At 41.9% G+C, this 22,975-nt stretch overlaps 1 protein-coding gene across 1 annotated transcript in view; it reads right to left on the reverse strand.

Moving 5' to 3' along the window:
• Positions 1-22,975, reverse strand: part of pot1 (protection of telomeres 1 homolog) — a 115,828-nt gene that overhangs the window by 47,449 nt on the left and 45,404 nt on the right. The window contains exons 6-10 of the mRNA XM_033634071.2: positions 19,476-19,550; positions 16,813-16,939; positions 13,120-13,250; positions 12,625-12,918; positions 7,800-7,955 (exon numbers count right to left, since the gene is read on the reverse strand). Coding sequence (XP_033489962.2) covers positions 7,800-7,955; positions 12,625-12,918; positions 13,120-13,250; positions 16,813-16,939; positions 19,476-19,550 — 783 coding nt within the window. The remainder of the gene's footprint in view (positions 1-7,799; positions 7,956-12,624; positions 12,919-13,119; positions 13,251-16,812; positions 16,940-19,475; positions 19,551-22,975) is intronic.

A 22,975-nucleotide genomic window follows, 5' to 3' on the forward strand; every position in this document is an offset into this window, starting at 1 on the left:
GTTTATTTAACGCTTAAGCAGGTGATGAAAGAAAACAAGTATTAATTAAAAACCAAAACCAGAGAGGTCAGCTGGAGTCTGTGTGGACTGTGTGGTCGGAGTCAATTTATCCTAAACCAAGGCACTCAGGGTCCGATGTGTTCAACAGAGCTTTGAAATGAAACCTGTCTGAGACAAACAGGACCGACAGCGAAAAATCTGCAACTACACACCACTGTGTGTGTGTGTGTGTGTGTGTGCAGTCTGTGTTGTAATTCAATGTGACTTTGCGTCTGACGCGAGGTAATTTATGTCTCAGAGACCTGAATAAAGATGGATGTGTTTTACCACTGGTCACACACACACACACACACACACACAGAAAAACAAATCATCATTGGGTGAATTTGTCCGTTGTTACGTTCAGTCAAAAAAAAAAAAATGAATCTGAATCACAGGGGATGCAGTAATTCCTCGACCCAACACACACACACACACACACACACACACACACACACACACACGTATGTACATTAGAGTTAAATGTTATTTGTATCTTTCTTTGTTGTCCTTGTTACTAGCTGTATGTCTTTTTCTACCCTCCTGTAAATATTCTTCCTGTATAAGCGATGAAATAACAAACTCATATTCATTGTGTATCTACTTCAGCCACGGCTAACGCCAGCATGGAGGCATAAAAACATTTTGAAGTATGGCTTCATTTCACAAAGAAAGATGACAACAGTGCTGTGTCAGGGCTGCACAGTATAACATATATATTGCATGTTCCATGTGCTACACATTTTCCAGTTGCAAACGCGACCGTTGCCGGCCTTCAGATGTTGCAGGGCGCACGGAGACCTCGGGGGAGTGGTAAGAATGAAGAAGGGGGGGTTGCAGTGCATTGTTGCCACATAAATTAGTATGTATTTACAGATTTTGTTAGTGCCTACCTCACTTACACTTGAAGGTCAACAGTCCCCATCTGGGACACATCAAGACACATTTACACGAAAAAAAGACGTGGTCAAATGTGTCCTGGACCACCTCAGCAAGTGGTTTGGGTGATCGGATCACAGTATGTCTTTGTGGTATACATTTGTATTTAGCGCCGTCCACTTGTGATCCAATCACCTCAGAAGCATGTTAATACCGGGTGTAAACAGGGCCTAAGACGTACATTTTAGGTCTGCTTACTTTCAGTTTGACCTCCAAATAAAGCTGTTCAGATCATTTAAAAACACTTGATTTGTTTCCAACCTGTCTGATAGAGAAACACTGCACTAAACCCCAGCAGGTGCTAAATGACAACACTATAAAATATAACTGTAAAGTAAACTCTGTCATGTGTCATCTCATGAAGTAAAGAAAAGGTCTACAGTGAGTGTCAGAGCTTGTATGTATGTTAATGAGTGGCTGTCTGCAGCGCTGATAAGAGCAGCTGAGAAGCAGAGAGGATCAAAGCTGCATTTTTACATTTGTTTTTTGCAGTATCTCTTCTACAAAGAGGGAAGGCGAGATGGAAATGAGCGAACTGAGATCTTGGATTGCATCCTTTTTAAATATTCACAGTGATTATTGTGTGGAGTTTGATCTGAGGTGAGCCCGAGGCGCTCCGAGCGGCAGAGAACAAACTGGTTTGTTTTGCAGAACAGAGAGTGAAATAAATGTTAAGCAGGGTGATGGTTCAATACTGTACTCTACGGGAAGGAGTGACGAGGTCGAGAAACCAGATACAGTGAAAGATTTCTCACACACACAGCACAGGATTCTCCACACACATGCTGAAGCTTGATTTAAGGATTTACAGATTTAAATGAAGTACTTGTTTTCTAGTTTATCACATGCAATCTGAAGGTGGAAGTTTTTGATGCTAGTGCTGAAACAATAGCTGAATTTTAGTAGTGATACACATTTAAGATATTATTTGATGTCTTTTGTTGCTGTACAAGAACTTTGCAATGATAAAATATAGCGAAGCACCGAATATTCAGTAACCGAATATATTATGCCGAATATTGAAAAAAATACACGCATTCGGTATTCGGTGGAATAAGTGAAAAGCAAGGCCGAATAATAGCGGCGTGTTTTGATAACGCAATCAAACAGCATGCGCTCGCACTCACATTAGCGACTAAAAATAGTTTTGTGCGGGCAAAATAAATCATTCAGCATGCTGTGTGAGTACAGATTTCAACCAGCACCAGAAACGAAATGGCGAATCCCGCCGGTTGTGGGTTGAACGGGGATCACAGACACAGACAGGAATACGTATTCCTGTCAAATATGGCGGCGCATGATAACGGCTTACCGGCGACGGAGAAGTCTGGCTCCAGGTGAATAACTTGTTGTCATGACTGCCCAGCCGAGCTGTGGCGGCACACAGGTATGTGATGTGTCAGAGGAGAAACGAGCCATTCACATTTCTCTCTTTGTGGCAGGTAACGGCCCACAAACCTCACCGCACTGAAGGGACTGTTCTTTACTTGTCAGGGGAGGAGGGTGGCTGGTTGATTTTTTTTTCATTTATTTATTTTATTTTGATCCCCCCTATGTTAATCACTTATTGATGCTGTTTTTGAAGTATGAATAAGTCAATAAGTAATTTATTCCATTGAAATATCATTGATGTTGAGATTGATTTATCTTTTTATAAATGACAAAAGGCACATCTGCCTCATTTTTGCTGTGGTATCCTGATACTACTCAGAACCGTGATACTTTCACTGGTATCGTACAGTGGGTCCCAATTTTGGTACCGTGACAACACTAAGCCTTTAATATTATTCGGCTTCAGCCACAAATTTTCATTTCGGTGCATCCCTAATAAAATACAGTGTAAATCTTCAACTAGAATGATCCAGTCAAGTTTCTCTTACAGTCTCCATCCATGTCAGTGAAAACATGGATGCTTCACACACAGAAGATCTATACAATCAGCACAGTCTCAAGATTAAAATCACCAATTCAGTATCTGACCAAATGTCTCTCCTTCTGTGGCAGCTGTGGCTCAGGAGGTAAAGCGGGTCATCCACTAATCTGAAAGTCAGCAATTCGATCCCAAGCTCCTCCAGTCTGTATGTCAAAGTATCCTTGGGCAAGATACTAAACCTTAAATTGCTCCTGATGGCTGTTCTATCAGTATGTGAGTGTGTGATTGCCTACTGAGTAGCAAGTGGCACCATGTATGGTAGCCTTGGCCACCAGTGTGTGAATGGTTGAATGTAACTCACTGTATTAAGCCCAGTTCAGACCAATGATTTGTGTCGAGATGAATCTGTTTTAGAGCATTGCAGCAATGTGAACTGGCCGGTCTGAGCTTGACTCAAGCCGGCTGATGGTGTCACCTGCAACTCAGCTGGTCAAATTGCAGGAGGCTGGTTTAAAAGTACGAAAACTGTCTCATCAGCCAATCAGATTTTTAGTGAAGACAAGGTCTCAGTGAACTTGACCTTTGACAGCTAACACCTAGTTAACTAATCAGTTCATCCTTGAGTCAGAGGGACAACCCGAAAACATAATGCCTCTAGCCACCGCTGGTGCGGAGGGATAAAAATGTAGATTTAAATCAGGAACCACCTGATCAAAGATTACAAATCTGACCAGATATTTAATGTCAGTTCTCCGTTCTCAATTGTTTTTTATACTGCAGACCAATGTTCGATACTCTGGCTCTTATTTTTGAGCAAATGACTCCAGTTTTTGATGCAGTAATCATGCAGCACCACTGAACACAGTTGAACAGTAGACACATCATTGTCCACACTGACTCTATCCAAACACACACTCATGTTAAACCCAGCACAGACACAAACCTCTGAACATGAGATAGCCACCATCCATCATTCCTGTTGGTTCCAAACAAACATCCAACAGAAAAACTAACACCGTTGTGTTCCTGCCTGATTCCTATTATATCTGATAAACCTGTGTGCAGTCAGCAGGTTACATCAGGAACAATCCTCCGTCTTACTCTGTAATCTGAGAACGCTCAGCAGACACGCGACCTGGTCTGATCCTTTATTGACCACAAATGTTGACTGAAGCTGTGAGCTTTCTTTCTCCAGCACTTTCTCTGACTTTCATTTCATCTATTTGTTTATACAAACTTTATTTACAGGCTTATGGCACGTCTATAAAAGTATTTCCACACATTTCTGAATTTATTTGCAGAACGCTCACACCAAACCAAGCGGGTAGTTAAGGTCAACTCCAGCTTGTGTTACAGGCTGTTTTTCGGTAAACGTTCTTTCTCAAACAGAGAACGGGCATGTGCTTAATAGTCAGTCATAATCCATTCACATGGCAACCAGGTTGCTGTTCTAGAATACAGCACATATCAAAGCGATAGTACGGATATCAGCATGGATGGTAATAGTTTGTACTCTAACGTAAGATATGAGATGGAGGAATATACTCGACCACCTTCACCTGAAGGAAATATGAATCTACAATCAGCTGGAATTCAGTCACTTCTGAATAATGTCTGCTTAGCTTAACTGCTAAACTGATTCCACACGAGTAAAGCTGCCACTAAGTTGATAATGGCAACTAGCTTGTTTACTAGTTTCTGTAACGCTAACAACAAATTAATATAATACCCCATTTCTAAATCGATATTTCCTGTCAGTTTATAATCATCTTTGATTAGTAAGTTAGCCATGGTGTATGTCAGCTACTTTGAATCAAACAGGGCTCCAGTTTTGGAGTTTTGATCACCCTATTGGCACTGATTTTGCCAGAACCAGATGGCAGTTGCTCAGTTACACAAACTTGGCAGAAAAGTTGCACAGTACTGTGCTGGATCCAAAAATTTAAGAAACAATCCCTTAAACAATTATTTAAGAAATAATCTTGCACAATCCCAAATTTAAAGGGATAAAAAAATGAAAATGAAAATTCAGCCATGATCTACTCACCCATATGCTGACGGAAGCCCTGGTGAAGTTTTGGAGTCCTCACATCCCTTGTGGAAAGTGGTCGGGGAGCGGCTAGCACACCTAATGGCTGACGGTGCCCCAGACTAACGTCCAAGAGCACAAAATTGAAACCACAAAATATCTCCAACATGCTCATCCGTAGTGATCCAAGTGTGCTGAAGCCCAGGCATAAAAACTTGTTTGGAAAAACGTCATATGAACTCTGTTTTTAGCCTCACTGTAGCCTGTAGCGCTGACTGCTTCTCTGTGCTCCGCACTCACGTGTGCGTGTGAGACCAGCGAAAGCATGAGCTTTGCTTACCCGTGTTTACATCACGTGCCACGTGCACCGCAGGGGGAGACGACAGTAACCACAGGCTAAAAGATAATTTGCACTATGGTCTTTTAGCAAAGGACAGCCCAACATGTCTGAAGACTTTGAAACTGAGGAGGAACAGCATTTCTTTGTTGAGCCGTATTTGTTTGAGCCCGAGTATATGGACGGAACTCAGGCTACTGGACGAAGCAGCCGCCGCAGCTCATGAGCCTAACCCTCAGCCAGCCGCAGAATACCAGAGTCGAGCACTGGAAACCTGGTGGTGTAGTTGTTTCAAATGCAAAGCAATGCCAACGGATGAGGAAAGTCTTTGCTGCTCAGACTGGGAATTGGCGATGCCTGCACGTGAGAATCTGGACATCAGTACTGACGAGACTGCTGCTCTTCAGAGACCGTGCATCACCGATCACCCTGAGCGCGCACACGTGAGCGCGGAGCACAGAGAAGCAGTCAGAGCTACAGGCTACAGTGAGGCTAAAAACAGAGTTCATATGACGTTTTTCCAAACAACTTTTTATGTCGCAGCTGCAGCACACTTGGATCACTATGGATGAGCAGTATGGAGATATTTTGTGGATTCAATTTTGTGTTCTTGGACGTTAGTCTGGGGTGCTGTCAGCCATTAGGTGTGCTAGCTGCTCCCCCCGCCGACCTCCGCAAGGGATGTGAGGACTCTAAAACTTCACCAGGGCCTCCGTTGGCATATAGGTGAGTAGATAATGGCTGAATTTTTATTTTTGGGTGCACTATCCCTTTAAAGATAACGGTTCTCTATTGTCTGTGGCTTAAGCCCCGTTTCCACCGAGCAGTGTCGTACGGTTCAGTTCAGTAAAAGTTGTGGATGGTACCAACAGAAGCGTTCCTTAGCGTCCCCATGTTTGGTCCCCCCTCTGTTGGGGTACCTAGCACACAGATCTGGTACTAAAAGGTGGAGCTGTGAACACTGCAGTCTGATTGGTCAGTAGAGGACGGTCACTCTGCTCAGGGCTGAGTTGTGTCTGGTTTTGAGGCTCATGTAACCACTGTTCATACTGTGGAGAGTTTTATTAGTAAACTGTAACTATAAAATGAAAGGATGTTTTGCTGCCTCTCACAGCAGCTGGAGTCTGAGAAAAAATAACTTCATTCACTGGGCCGACTGCCGGCAACTTTTAAGGTGGAACGTTAACTTGTAATGTTACTCAATGCATGAGTTGATGACGTGAATCCATCAGCACACCTTAAATTTCACTGTGACAACTTTGACCATCACTTTAGTTTTTATATGACACACACTTTTAGTAATGACTTTAAAAATATAGATTAACTTGGAGCGGATTATGTGAAGGTCATATATTCTAATCCTCACTTCCTGTGGGCTACAGCAACACTAAACCCCTGAGCTTGCCTGAGAAGGACTAAATGCACAAAGCTGCTATTTTTAAATATCCCATGGAGAGAGACTCTCACTGCAGCCTGTTCTATTTTGTTGTGAAAATGTGGGCGTGCAGCCTCGTTCTGTGGACGATAAACCAGGTGCAGACTTCCATCTGTGTCACCGCTGATGAGGAAATACAGCGAGTGCTGGACGGAGCAGTGAGTGACAACAACCCCGCCCACATTTAAGAGGACTGTCTGAACAGACCGAGGGTCTAGGTACCATGTCTGAAGGCTTACTGCTGGTTCCAAAGGGACTGGACTGAAAGGGTTTGGTGGAAGCGGGGCTTTACACAACCCTCTGCTGTATATGCAAAATCTATTAGGTCTTCAATGTAGCCAAAATGCAAGATAAGTGGACTAGCTAGCTCACAAATAAGGGACAATGTACAGTGAGTGAGTCATTATTGCAAAATTAACCTGCCAGTGTGATGGAGGACTCCATCGCAAAGCTTTACAACCAATATTGTTTAATTTGTGACGAATCTGAACCATGAAAACTTATACTGCATTAACTGTTACCAGCTACTGGTTGCAAAAAAAAAAACCATAAACATAAAACATCAAAACCTGATGTTACAAGAGTTTGTATTTTTGATTTCTAAACAGAGGTTTTGATTATCTGGCCCACTGTGTGCAACTGTATGTTGTATGTTTTGCTGCTTCCAGAAGTATGTGTGAGACATCTTTGGGTTCAGATTTGGAAAAAGGGGGGAGAAGGAAAGAGATAAGACCGGGGAGAGGAAGGAGGGGCAAAAAATAGAGAGAAAAACTGAAAAATGAGAGAAAAGCTAAGACGTATCGATGAGGATGAAAAGAGGAAAAGATGAAAGGAAAACAAAAGAGGGAAAATGGAGACAGAGGGATGAAGAGGATTACAGCAAATCAGAAGAATAAAGCTCAGAGAAGATAAGGAGGGGGATAAAGGCTGTGATGTGGACAACGGAAAGATGGAACATGAGAGCTACACAAAAGATGAAGCAAAGACACAGGAGGAGGAGGAGGACATGGCTCTCAGTATCAGGGGTGACATTTCTGATGCAAAATGTGCCAATACAGCGCTCACTCGGGTAATCACAATCTCAATTTAAGTTTAACACAATACCTCTAATCTTAACCGTCAGCTACAGTGCACTGTTTGCTCTGACCTTCAGCTGCCTGGCTGACTCCACGTGGTTGTCGTAGATGAGGACGTTGGCGATGAGGCTCTCTCTGTCTTTGGAGAAGGAGGACGGACCCTCTGTGACGTTCTGCTCAACTATCACCTTCAGCAGAGTGTGAGGACACCTGGTCCCGTCCCACACCTGGAAAATATCACAAAAACATGACACAGATGATGAGACTCAGAATCTGCAGGAAGTGTTGAGTTTGACATGACTGTTGTTGTGCTGTGGAAATGTGCATTATATTGGATTTAACATGGGAGGCATCACAGCGCAGGTAATTCCACCACCACTCAAAGTTTTTTTTGTTTGTTTTGTTTTTACCTATCTACTTTAAATTATTGAGCATTTATAAAGACGTCAGGCAACAGAAAACATTCCAACAGTTCAAAGATACTCAGTTTTCAGAGATATAAAAGAGGGAACAGCATAAAATTCCTGACATACTGACGGAGAAGCTGAAACCAGAGAAATGTTTGTTGTTTTTGATTGGAAAAAAAAAAGCGATCTTGTCGTTACTTTCTGTGGTAGAAAAATTATGACATGAAAGAATGTATGATTTGTGCATTGTCCATGGTCATGGTGTGGTCTTCTAAAAGGTCCCAGAGTCCTTCACTGTTGGTTTGCAATTGTGAGGAGGCTCTGGCTCTCTCTAAAATAAGCTGGTAGATGTTCTGACTACCATGGTGAAAAGTCTCCAACACCAGTAGCCCTTTGTACACAGAGAACACAACATAGGGCCGCTACAAGGTCCCTCCTTCCCATCACCTTTGCATTTTCACACCGAACCAAACAACGACGGCATCATGCTGCTCCACTGTGTGATTTTATATAGCATGCCAGCCTTGTGAAATACATTTACAAGCACACTATGTTGCTACTGAAATAACTATTGACTTTTGGTTTCACATGGGAAACCAACAGCGGACTGGAGTTTGTTTGACCCGTCCACTTCAACCTCCCACCCGCCCCATGCGGACTTTCTCGCTCTTCATACCATGGTAGTTGCTCTAAGCATCAAAAACACTGCCGCTGCTCGGTGTATGTCATACCACCGCTAAAAGGTGCCTACGTGTATCGGCATCTAACACTTAGTTGGGAGTGAGACCTGGTTGTCATTGTTAGCAGCTACCACAAGAAAATGCTGACATTGCACATTTCTGCAAACCACAACTACGTTACATTTGCACATTTCATACACATCAGAGCAACGTTTCGTGACAAAGTATATGAGCTGACATTTTTTCATCGAGAGGTGGAGGGGATGGTGGGTGGCGTGTCACCTTGGCAAGACGCCTGCTGACTTCAGACCACAGTTTGAGACCAACAAACAACAACAGCAGTTGTTTTTCAGTGAGTCATCGCCATGTTTGCTGGAGCTTTTTAGCCCCGAATGTGGGTGTTTTTTTTTAGCGACACCTCACTGTTTTTCTTGCCAGGATAGTGCAGGGTAGCGAGAAATTGCTGTGTTTCCAGTGGGGATCGTGCTCCCACAGCCGGGTATTTTGTGCCAAAAAAGATCTTCTCTGGTCACGTTTGTGTTGTAATAAACTTTTATATTCAAGTAAGAACAACTGAAGCTCACTGAGTTCATTCTATTATTCATCAAAGTGAAGACTGAAATGAAGTTTTCCACATCACTATGAAAATAGTCGCCTTAAGATTGTTGAATCCATGATGTGAACAGGCTGTAATATTCAATCCAGAGCATCTGAAGCATCTTCACTGTTTGATTTAATTATGTCAAAGCTGGCTGTTGTACAATAGCGCAGTTGAGAGCGAAGAATGCTTCACAGACTCTTAGTTGATGATGAGGACAGGTGTTTGAGGAAAGGTATACAAATCTATTTGTCATCTAATAAACTGTTACGATTTGGAGAACATCCTCTCCTGGTTGACTGTGTTGTTGCGTAACAGCAGGCTGCAGCACCCTCAGAGAAGCTTTGGAAATCAGCGAGAGCAGACTGGCAGCACACCAGCAGACGCTGCCAAATTCTGTTCAAATTTATCTCCTCTATCAGCCTCACTGGCAGGAAACCAGCCATCACTTACAGGCTCATTTCTGTTCTGAGAACTGGAGGTGGCTGGTGAAACAGCTCAGGACACAAGATAAAATACACGAGACCACCTCCCACTGAGGCCACCTGACTGTGAAGACAGTTTACTACCAGACAGATGAAGACTGACGGCAAACAACTTCATTATTCCAGAGGGACAGATAAATATCAACTACTTCAACTTCTAAATCAAAGCAGGTTCAAGATTTAAAAGAGACAAGGCGGTGACGCAGCTTCATAGCAACACAACAATTCACATTAACATCAACAACAAGAAGAAGAGCAGGTGACTGAGGGTAATAAAAACAAGCCTGTAAGAACAAATGGAGACAAGCTGACAGTAAACAGCCTGCAGGGAAGCTTCCTGGTGACGGCGATGCTGCACTGTGAACACACGGGAACTTTGTGTTGTTTATTAGTGGGAAGCTTCACACACTGGAGGTAAACTTCAGCCTCAGATTTACTTCTGAAACCAAACCCCCACAGGGATGCCTGAGGGGATTTCTTGTTATATATATATATATATATATATATATATATATATATTATATTCATGTATCTCTACTTTTCTCTTATAAAAACTGTTTTGCTTTTGATTAATTATCAATGCATCCGTCGCACAGACAGTCTTTTTACCAGTGTAGTTACAAGGTGATTGTTCAAACTGTTGCCTTGCTCATTAAATTTGGGGCCTTTGCTGTGTGATGTTCAGTAAACTGCTGATTTTTCTGTAACAATTAATCAGAATTAGATTTAATGGCGAAGTATGTGTGCACATAAAAAATAGGTGGCTATAAAAAGATATATATAAAGCACTAATGACCACAAACAAAAATAAAATTAAAATGTCTATATACAACCCAAATACCCAAAAAGTTGAGATGCCGTCTAAAAGATAAATAAAAACAGAATGCAATGATTTGTAAATCCTTTTTGACTTTTATCCAATTAAATACAGTCCCAAGAAAATATATATATTTGATGTTCAAACTCATAAACTTAATAATTTTTTCACAAGTATACCCTCATTCTGAATTTGACGCCTGATGATGTTGAAGTTTTCAAAGTGAAACTCTTCCCCACTCTTGATTTATATATGACTTCAGCTGCTAAACAATTTGGGGCCGTTGTAGCTGGACTGCAGGCGGGTCAGTCTAGTACCCGCTCTCTTTTACTATGAAGCCACACTGTTGAAACACAATGTGTCTCATTGTCTCGCTGGAATAAGCAGGGACGTCCCTGAAAAAGACGTTGTCTGGGTGGCAGCATATGTTGCTCCAAAACCTGTATGTACCTTTCAGCATTAACGAACACCTTACAGATGTTAAATTACCCATGATGCCATGGGCACTAACACACCTACATACCATCACTGATGCTGGCTTTGAACTTTGAGCTGGTAACAATCTGAATGGTCCTTTTCCTCTTCAGCCCGGAGGACACAACGTCCACGATGGACTCGTCAGACCACAGCACACTTTTCCACTCTCACTGTCAGTCCGTCTCAAGTGAGCTCGGGCTCAGAGAAGTCAGCTGTGTTTCTGGATGTTGATGATATCTGGCTTTCACCTTGCATCATCTATTAGGACGGTGTGTGTGTGCTGTGCTACTGGCTAAGCTGCTAACAAGAGTCTGTCGCAGCACAGCTGCTCTTGTTCCCTGGTTCAAGGTGTGTGTGTGTGTGTGCAACCATGGATTGTGTGGACTACTGGCTAAGCTGCTAACAAGAGTGTGACACTGCGCTGCGGCTTGTGCTTAGGCTCAGGGATCGTGTATGTTACTGTGCTACTGGGTTAGAAACAACAGAGCGTCTGAAGCTGTACAGTGGCAACTTCCTTGACTCAGTGTGTTTTTATTCACCACTCTCTCGCCATCGCCCTCATAACTCACAGCGAAACCAATGTGGCTCCCAACACCAGAAAAAATCCAATATCGTGCTTCCCTATTTTGTAATGTATATCGAAACCAAAAGCCTCGTACCAAACAGTTCTCTACAAATCTGTGTTTTGTTACAAACCTATATATGATGTTTCAACAGTCACACAGTGCAGCACTAGATTTTAAAAATAGTAATACAACGAACGCATTTTACAAAATTTTTGACACGTTTTAGGATTTTTATGGATATACTGTCAACAGCCAAAACACTGTGAATTCAAAACAGTCTCGTAATTCCAAACCATCTTTAGATCTGGATTTTTTTTTTTTTTTTTCATCATTTTTCCAGGAATTTCATAACCATGGGAACCCTGACTTTACTCATGTAATCACGGTGCAAACTTCAAGTCACTTATCCACAAAACATATAAACATAATAAGTAAAGTGCAGTGCTTTACGAGCGGAGCCAGAAAGGTGTGCAAACACAGGTGACCTACACAGCAGAACTGTGCCTGAACACATCTTGTGTAGACAGAAACAAGGGGCTGAAGCTGCTGCTGCTTTCACGACGCAGGCTGTGCACACATCCTTTAAAACCCAATGAAATAAACTGTATTTCAACAAGAAAGGGAAATTAGGGATCACACTGAAATCAAGCTGCAGAGGTGACCCAGATGTTACACCTGCTTCAGCTTCATCAATCATTTGAAGGAACTTTTTAATCTGAAAAGGTTTAGTGTTGCTGTCGTGTCATTCTTTCAGTGCTGAACACAATCTGGCTCATTAGCCTGTCGGAATGCACCTCACATCATTAGTTACTGCTAGTTTCTGCTGAAGGTTTATCTGTGGTTCAACATGTCTGTAGCTTTCTTACCCTCAGCAGGGTGCAGGTGGTGTCGATGGGAGCTTTGGCCAGCAGCTGGCAGGTCAGGTCGAAGTAGGCTTTGGGCTGCACGGCAGACAGAGGGACTGAGGGGACTGTCGGGAGAAAAGCCTGGCTGACGGCCCAAGATCGCAGCTCCTCCACGGTCCGACGGACGTCCTGGTCCAAGTGGAAGGAGCGGCTGGAGGTCCGTGGCTCTATGGGTGCACCCTCCGCCCCGTCAAACGCCACCACAGAGAAACCAAAGGTGTTGACCAGCTGGATGGAGTCGTTGAAGAACTGAGTCTGTGAAGGGAACGAGGAATCATATATCACAGATCTTTTTAATGCCCATCAATTTATCAATAGATGACATAATCTCAACAAAGCCATACTGGTGGTTTGAGATGTTTGAGTTCCTGCTTTCAAAACTACAGAATCACATGTAGCATTTTATTCTGGCAACAAAAGCTATGGTTATTAATAGAACCAGTCTGTAATCTGGACCTTGACTCTGTGCATGCGCACAATGTCTCCGATTTGAAAGATTCTGGGGTGGTCCTCCAGCTTCTCACAGAAGATGGTGCAGCTGATCTTCTGGTTGGACTGATCTGTGATCTTCAGGCTGGAGCAAAAGTCTGTGGAGAGAAAACTCCCTGTGGTCAGAACTCAGAGAGACAAACATCAGAAGCAAAGCACTGAAGACAGTTTAGCTGAAAAACATAACTTTGGCAATATAATGAAGAACAGCTCTGCATTAATCATTTAGTTCTGCATAATCATTACATTACATATTCACACTTTAAAGTTCATCTGACTTGGTGAAATAACCCAGTGTGGTTGATTTTAAAATTAATGTCAAGTCATGTCACATTATTTATTCAGCATTCTTAAAGCTGAGGTCAGAATCAGAAACAACACCAAGATGTTCATAGAAGATTTAATATACTCCCAACCTGTCAGGGTTTTTAGATAAAGCTCTGGTTCAGACTCAGGAGCTACAAATAACAATATCAGACTTGACTTACCAGCCACCAAATTTAAGATTTTGTTAAATGAAAATTACAGTTTATTTTAACCTGGTTTATTTCCCATATATGTGTCAGTTTGCCATAATGGCTGATTCATAGAGCTACTGCCTGTGTCTACTTTCAGTCAGATACTGAGAAGAAAAAAAAAACAAAAACTGGTCACTCTTTCAATCTGCATCAACGCTCCTTTTATTTTAATAACAGTATTTTTAATAGGATTTCAATAAAGACACACAGAAAACTAATAAACAAACACATAACCAATAAGAGCGAAAAAACACAACCCCACCAACCCATCAGTACTAGAACAATCAAAGAAAGCCAGATAAGTCAAAGGGAATCCAACAGAGAGGGACAAGAAAAAACATTAAAAATGATGACAAATTATTTTCCTCGTGTTACATAAGTAGGAGAGTATAGCGAGTTTCATTAAAGTTTTCAGCTTCCATATAGTCAGGTCCATAATTATTTGGACAATGATACAGTTGTCATCATTTTGGTTCTGTACACCACCACAATGGGTTTTAAATGAAACAATGAATACCTGCTTAAAGTGCAGACTCTCAGCTTTCATTTAAGGCTTTTTTCAAAAATGTAGTATGAACCATGTAGGAATTACAACCATTTCCTCACACAGTCCCCCGACTTTAAGGGCTCATAAGTATTTGGACAAACTAACATAATCATCAATTAAGCAGTCAGTTTTAATACTTGGTTGCAAATCCTTTACAGTCAATGACTGCCTGAAGTGTTGGACCCATAGGCATCATCAGATGCTGGGTTTCTTCCCTGGTGATGCTCTGCCAGCCCTTTACTGCAGCCGTCTGCACTTCCTGCTTGTGTTTTGGGTGTTTTGCCCTCAGTTTTGGCTTCAGCAAGAGAAACGCATGCTCAGTTGGATTCAGGTCAGATGATATGACTTGGCCATTGCAGAACATTCCACTTCTTTGCCTTAAAAATGTCTTTGGTTGCTTTTGCAGTATGCTTCAGGTCATTGTCCAACTGCACTGTGAAGCATCGTCCAATGAGTTTTGAAGCATTTGGTTGAATCTGAGCAGATAATGGTGCCCCAAACACTTCAGCTTTCATCCTGCTGCTCTTGTAAGCAAGACAAGACTTCACTAGAATAAATACAGAGGGTTTATCACAAGATGCAAACCATTGGTTAGCCTTAAAAATGGAAGGCCAGATTAGAGTTTGTCAAAAACCATCTAAAAAGCCTGTACAGTTGTGGAACAGCATACTATGGACAGATAAAACAAAGATCAACTACCAGAATGATGGGAAGACAAGAGAAGGAAGAAGGGAAGGAACTGCTCATGATCCAAAGCACACCACCTCATCAGTGAAGCATGGTGGAGGTACTGTTATGTCATGGCCATGTATGGCTGCCAGTGGAACTGGTTCTCTTGTATTTATTGATGATGTGACTGCTGAGAGTCTGCACTTTAAGCAGGTATTCATTGTTTCATTTAAAACCCATTGTGGTGGTGTACAGAGCCAAAATGATGACAACTGTATCATTGTCCAAATAATTATGGACCTGACTGTATACCATGAAAGTTAAAAATGGTTGCCAGGTGGCAAAAAAGCGTGCAGTTGATCCTTTGATAAAACAAGAGATTTTCTCCAGTTTGTAAAGAATATATAACATCCTTGGAGGTGAAGAGTGCTTCCATTTACACAGGATGAGCCCTCTCGCAGACAGAAATACTGTCCTCTTGGGAGCTACTTGCTCTGTACTCTTTGTGGGCTTATCCTGTCAGGGTTGTGGGGGGCTGGAGCCTAGAAGCAGGGTTCACCCTGGACAGGTCACCAGACTATCACAGGGCTGACACATAGAGACAGACAACCATTCACACTCACATTCACACCTACGGACAATTTAGAGTCACCAATTAACCTGCATGTCTTTGGACTGTGGGAGGAAGCTGGAGCACCTGGAGGAAACCCACGCTGACACGGGGAGAACATGTAAACTCCACACAGAGGGTCCCTTTAATACTGTATATATACAGACGTGTGCGCTTGAATCTGTGTGGATATGACTGTATATCTTAGTGTGTGTGTGTGTGTGTGTGTGTGTGTGTGTTTCTAAAGGGTCTGATCAGATTGATTTTTCTAATATCTCTGTTTACTTTAAGAGACGCCTGAAGGATCCGCAGATATGATGACAGAGTCAGACAGTTTCCAGCCTGAACGCTGCTTTTTCTTTATCATCCCCTCCAAAACAAAAGACAATAAAAAAGACCCAGATAGAGACACACACACACACACACACACACACATTCCATCACCCTGTGCCGCATGGCTGCAGGTCGACTCGGACTGAACGGTCTCATATTTATCATCTTATCACCATTTCCATCGCTCGTCTCTCATACATCTGACACTCTGTCACATCTGAGTGTTAACCTCCGCCTGCTCCTCAGGATCAACTGCTCTTCCTGCACTTTATGATCGTATCGTCTGCAGTGTGTTTACAGGGTAACAAAGTCAGTGACTAAACATTATTCCAGAGGTTCAGTGGATTAGATTAGTGCAGCTTCCTGCGTGATGTTGACGAGTGCTGAAGCCTCTAAAGCCCGAGCAGTCTGTTTGAAGCCACACTTCCATTATTGGACCATCAACACATAAACTGAAAATATATTTTGCCATCCCACTCCTCTCCACACCTTTCTGAGTGTGTTATAGTAATAATCTGAGACGTTTCCATCTAAATAAAACTGTGTGTCTGCTCTCACTCAGGGCTGATCCAGCTTATATCGCTTCATGAAAGATCCTCTTTTCTTTTCCTGTCTGTCAGCTCATTTCTGTCTCATGAGGTGATGTGGTTTATGTGTTTGGGTCCCTTTTACCAATAACTATCAATCTTTCTTACATTTTTAAACACGACTCCAAAGAAATCTCAAACACGGCTGCTGAGCAGCTTAATGTCTCCATCTGTGGTGCTGAAAAGGTTCAAACTTTTTTTTTACTGTTTCACTGTCTGGTTTTAAAATAGGAACTGCTCCAAAGCTCCACAGGACAAAGATGTTGTTGCACTTGAACAGAAAAACAAACTTCAGGTTGAAATCATGAAACTGAGAAAAACACTCTCCTGTAAATAGGATATTTTTTCCAGCACACATACACCCAATAGTTATCCATTTCTTTGTTCATCACTGACCTGTACCACGGCTCTTGAACGGCTGTTTGAAGAAGACCACCACTCCGTACACGTTGACTACAGATCCAGCTTTCAGGTCGCACAGTCGGACATACGTGTATTTTGGAGCCTTGGTCGTCCTGGAAACCTGAGGAGAAACAAGTTGAGTTACAGTGAGGCATCAGCAGCCCAGGTTATCACTATGCTATGCTGCAAACTGGTGTGAACACACTGATGTTATCATGTTATCATGTTCTCATGCATGACATTAGAGAACTCGACATTTTCACCTTGGAAACCTTGAAAAATATCTAAAATAAAACTTAAGTGTTGCTGGCGGTTCATGATGTGAAGCCTTCTGCCACATCCATCATCACAGTGAGCAGACAGCTGCCAAACACACATGCTAACATGCTCACAGTGTGTGAACTGTGAGGCGACTGAGGAACCTCAGGATCTCATCATCACCTCTCTGTAGCATCACTGCAGACTGTGGTGAAGACAAACTGAGGACACAACTGATGTTTCAAACACTGAAGAACTAATAATCATGTTTCCTGAGATTGACAGACTGTGTTATGTTGGCATTTAACTAAACAAATGTCATCTCTGATAAATGTTAAAAGCTTAGAAACAACTGATCAGAGCAACTGATAGTTTCTAACTTCCTCCGTCTCTTTAATGATTCCTCAGTCAGATGTGATATTCGGAGGGGAATAATGAAGATGTGAAAAATGAGCATACGCTCATAAAAAAAAGAAAAACAGAGAGAGTCTGTCCAAAAATGTATTTTTACCAGCATTTGTTCAGATCAAACTTAAAGAGTCAGAACCAGCTTCTCAGACAGAAGTTTAAACTTTGATCAGAAGCTTCTGAAAATACTGAATCTTTTATTTTTTCTTATTCTGTAAGTGTTATTCTGACTGTTAATTTATTCTGGTCTAAAAATGTTTATCACAGCTCCGTGTCACTGTTCTATGTTTTATTGATCAAGCATTGGCTTAATATTTTATTTCCCGTGGTTGTAAAGCAGTTAGTATCTATGTTTTGTTATGTTATTTTATCTTTAACGGTGATGGCAGATAATCTCTGTAGTGTCTTTACCCAGAATTCACAACTGACGTCCATATTCGTTCTCATGTGTCTCTGCAGACTGACAGTCAGACGAGCTTTAATCATGAAAGTCCAACGTTAGTTTTGCAATTTAGCTTAAAATTCACTGAGCAACCAAAGTGTTTCATTTCATCCCTTAAATTATAAAATCTGTCTGTAAAGGACTGTAAGGAAGTTTAAAATATGTACATGTAATCTGATCTGATCACAACATGGAATGTTTTGTTCTTAGAGCCTTTTTCTAGCAATACTACGGCTTTACTCAGGCCTCTCATTCACTACTCACACAAACCTAAAGTACTGCATTATGATTTGCATATTACCCACATAATCGTGAGGCAGGAGGTTGTGATCATGTGATCTATGTCCTGCAGACTGTCCTCTGTCGTAGAACGGGAACAAAGGAGGAAGTCAGGCAACAAAGTGTAAAAAGCAACAAAGTCCATGTTGAGAGGTGGACGGGATAGATGGAAGGGTCAAATAAACACAGGACCTAGACCCAGGAGGTCGGGGTCCATGACACGTGTGAAGACAACACTGATTTTAAAAAATTTAGAGGAAAAGGCGCCAGGTCATTGGCGTATGACACACATTTTAGTCAATGAAACGTTAAAACATTTCTTAATTCAATGTATAGACTACACAATTTTACAATAGTAGACAGCACTGTAGGCCTACAACAATGACAAATGAAAATATGAATGTTAAAAAGCAATCATTATTCATTTCCATATAATTTATGTCAAAGCCACAGGGAGCCACTGGAGAGGGTTTAAAGAGCTGCATGCGGCTCCAGCATTGCAGGTTGCCCCTGTACTAGAACAATGCTAGAAACAGTTTCTCCGATGAGTCTTGTACACAAAAACATGGAAAACAGGGTCCAGGTTGACAAAAACCAAAGTTACCTTTTAACGTAATGTGACGACCTGAGGTTACGTGACCTGCCTTCAAATAAGTCAAGACTGACTTCACATAGCCCACGAACCCTGGACTCCTGCGGTCTCGCTCAATACTGGACCAGTTTCAAAAAACTGTTGTCTCCATTAGTCACTTACACACAAAAACATGAAAAAACAAGGTCCAGGTTGACCAATACTAAAGTTATCCTTTAAGTATGTAACATAACAATGCCCAAGCATGATTCTTTGCCTAACCCTAAACAGAAGGGGCACTAATTCTTAAGGTATCATAGGAACCATTGTAGGAGAATAAATTGCTTTTTTGACTTTTTTCTCACAACATTTCAACTTTACCTTTCTAATGTCAGATTTTCCTCCAATGGACCTACTGTGATAAAAGAGTTCGTCAGCTTCTACTTGCTCTGTGCTGAATGTTTGAAGCGACAGGTCGCTCAAAGCACTTATTGAAGTTTAAGGTTTAAAGACACTTGTATCAAAAAGTGACAATCCTCCTCTTCAACATTATCCACTACAGAGACACGGAGGTCTGATCCAGCCGAGGTGGCTCTGGGACAGCCCGCAGCTGACATGAAGCGTCCTGACATATACAAGACCTCCACGACAACACACACTTCAGCAGCCTCCTCAGCTAACCGGGCCTCTGACTCTGACCTCTGCGGAGAGTGCTGAGCTCCTCTTGACGGCCAGCGGGGATCTGGGACCAGGAGAAGGCGGCAGGCGGGACACCTGAAGGACGAAGACAGAGAGGAGACGTTACAGTGATGTGTTTTTGGAGACATCATAGGAGACAAACTGCTGCTGGAGGAAAGAAACAAAATGACAGGATGAGAATGGAAAAATATCTGTGAACTATCAACTGTCTCATAAAAGTAACTTGAAGAACTCTGGACTGGACAAGAAAAAAATCTGAATTTGTGAACCCTAAACAAATATATTTACTAAAAACTAGAATTGCTGCCTCATGATTGTACGCCTCCACGCATCAGTCAGGTTATAGTTACATCCATGTCTGTGAAAACATGGATGCTTCACACACAGAAGATCAATACAATCAGCTCAGTTTCAAGATTAGTCACCATTTAATTATCTGACCAAGTGTCTCTCCTTCTGTTCCTGAGATATGGCTCGAAAAGTTGTCATGCAGAAGATTATGATGTCACAGTAAGGTTGACCTTTGAACTTTGGGATATAAAATGTCATCACTTCTTCGTTTTATCCGATTGGACATTTGTGTGAAATTTAATAAGTATGTATGAACTATTGAGTTTTGGCTAAAACATGTTCTGTAAGGTCACAGTGACCTTGACCTTTGACCACCAAATTCTAATCAGTTCATCCTCAGTTTGTCCATTTGGTCGTAATGCCAAATTCAAGGAAATTCCCTCAAGGTGTTCTTGAGATATCGCGTTTATGACAATGAGACAGATGAGGTCACAGTGATCTTGACCTTTAACCTTCAACTACCAAATTCTCATAAGTTCATTTGTTGCGTCCAATAGGGATGGGCAGCACAAGCAAAAACACTATTTGAAAATCATGGCAACTATTCGACGATTTTTAGAATAATTTGATAACTGTAGTAGTCTCTGCATGTTTGTCCTGTTTGTAGAAGAGCATCAAACTAGCTGGTAGCCCATCTCACACCGCTGTAGCAATCCTATACTGCCCTTGTGCGGTTAGGAGCTGAATTGCATGTCAAATAAAGGGGGGGAATGAGACGGCGAATAGTAATTGTCACATTAAAAAATCGATTTTTCAAAATAAAACGACTATTTGAAAATTCGAAAATCGTGACCCATCCCTAGCATCCAAGTGGACGATTATGCCAAATTTGAGGAAATTCCCTCAGAACATTCTTGAAATATCATGTTTACGAGAATGAAACAGATGAGGTAACAGTAACCTTGACCTTTGGCAAGCAAATTTCAATCAATTCATTACTGAGTCCAAGTGGATGTTTGTGGCAAATTTGAGGAAATTCCCTCAAGGCGTATTGGGATATCACATTCATGAGAATAAGACAGATGAGGTCACAGTGATCTTGACTTCTGACCTTGGACCATCATATTCTAATAACTTCACTGTTGAGCCCAAGTGGACGTTTATGCCAAATTTGAGGAAATTCCCTCGAGACATTCTTGAGATATCGTGCTCATGAGAATTAGACAGATGAGGTCAGAGTGATCTTGGCCTTTGACCTTCAACCATCATATTCCAATAACCTCATTGTTGAGTCCAAGTGGATGTTTGTGCCAAATTCAAGGAAATTCCCTCAAGGTGTTCTTGAGATATCGCGTTCATGAGAATGAGACAGATGAGGTCACAATGACCTTGACCTTTGATCTTCGACCACCAAATTCTTATCAATTCAAGAATGGGATGAACTGACGGACAGCCCTGAAAACATAATGCCCCTGTCTGTGGCTCCTGCTGGCTTGGAGGGATAAAAAAGTTTGAGACTGCACATGTGACCTGTGGACACGTCCAGAAGTGAACCGGTGAGTTAGTGTCAGCTGTTTGTTGATGCAGTGACGGCTGAGCCTGAAGGTAAAACATGAGGAGGATGTGAGAGTCACCAGCAGGTAAACAGAGACTCGTCTCCAGGTGGAGTTGCTCTTGTTGTGTCTGTCTGACGCTGACATAGAGTGAGACACACTAGAAGATGAGTCATGTTCAATTTACAGCTCACACACACGATCTCATGCTCCAACAGACTGTTACAGCCCGCAGACTGGATTCACACACACAGCTTTGTCTTCCTACACTTGTAAGGACTCTAAATGATAGAACACATTCCCAAGCTCCAAACCATAACATCACAGTTTACCCCACCCATACCTCAATCTAGACCTAAATCTAACCTGAACCTGAACACAAAGTCTTAACCTTCACATTGTGCTTTAGAAGACATGGGGACCAACTCAAATGTCCTCACAATGCAGGAAGGTCCTCACTACGGAGGTTTAAACAGAAACACACACACAGATATGGCTAACGAAGCTGTGATGCATTAGTTCAGACAGAGAGGAAGAGCAGTAAACGCATGCCTGAGGTCACCACCTCACTGAGTCACCTGATCATGATTCTGGGTGTCAGGGTTCAGGCATCAAATGGCTTTTATATTTAGGACTTGATGGACTACAACACGCAAAACATCTGGGACCTTTGTTTGGCTTTTATGCGTGTGCATGTGTGTGTGTATATTTACATGTGGAGTCTGATGCCTGATGTCATGTTTTGTAACTTGTAAAGTGTATAGAGGCTCTCTGGGTGGTGTGTACCTAAAATAAACTGAACTTAAGTTAAACTAAGTTAGTTTTTGTATTCCTGCTTAAATAAAACACTGTGGTTGGTCTGTTTGTTTTTCTGACCACAAACGAGCTGCAACAGATTCCAAGTGGAAGCAGACCAAGACCCTCTTTCCAGGCAGTCTGGGTCCGGTTGTCTGGCCCACACCAGGGGCCGGATGCCAAAAAATCATGCTTACACCGATGTGCCACAGTCTGTGAAACTGCACTCTTTGCCGTTTGTCTCACTAACACGTCTCACAGCCCTCATTTATCAATCTGCCATACAAACCAGTGTAGATCAGAAACATTTCAGATTCATGACAAGTTCTTATCTTGTCAGTCGCAGTGTAGAATGATCGGGTGTCGATAAATGTGGCAGCTGAAAAAAATCATAATTCAAATATCCCATCCTAGTGTATTCTAAGTTTAGAGGCCTCATCCGCAGAGTTTACGACATGGAGAGACGTAGTACGGCCACGAAGAGAAACTACTCTAGAAATGAAACCGCTAACGTTGCAGGTCTGATGTAACTAACTGGTTCAATTTGGCAGCCTGTAAAGTGGAATCAGTGGAATATTTTATTTATACATTCATGATATGTTCCAACCTATACCCTACATTTATCAATAATATCATCATAAATATATATTATATCATAATAATATTGTTATCACTTTTAATAAAACCTTCAAACTGACCCAAACCGAGGAGTGTGTGGCTGCACATATTGGGTCTGCTTCCATTTTGGGCAAAAAAGGTGGCGGAGGAGACACAGAGGCACCGACAAAATTTAATCACCTTGGCTACCACTACTTAAATAATTACACCATCATGGGGTTTATTTATTTCTTTTAAATGACG

The sequence above is a fragment of the Epinephelus lanceolatus genome, chromosome 5, assembly GCF_041903045.1.
Source record: "Epinephelus lanceolatus isolate andai-2023 chromosome 5, ASM4190304v1, whole genome shotgun sequence".
Taxonomy (NCBI): domain Eukaryota; kingdom Metazoa; phylum Chordata; class Actinopteri; order Perciformes; family Serranidae; genus Epinephelus; species Epinephelus lanceolatus.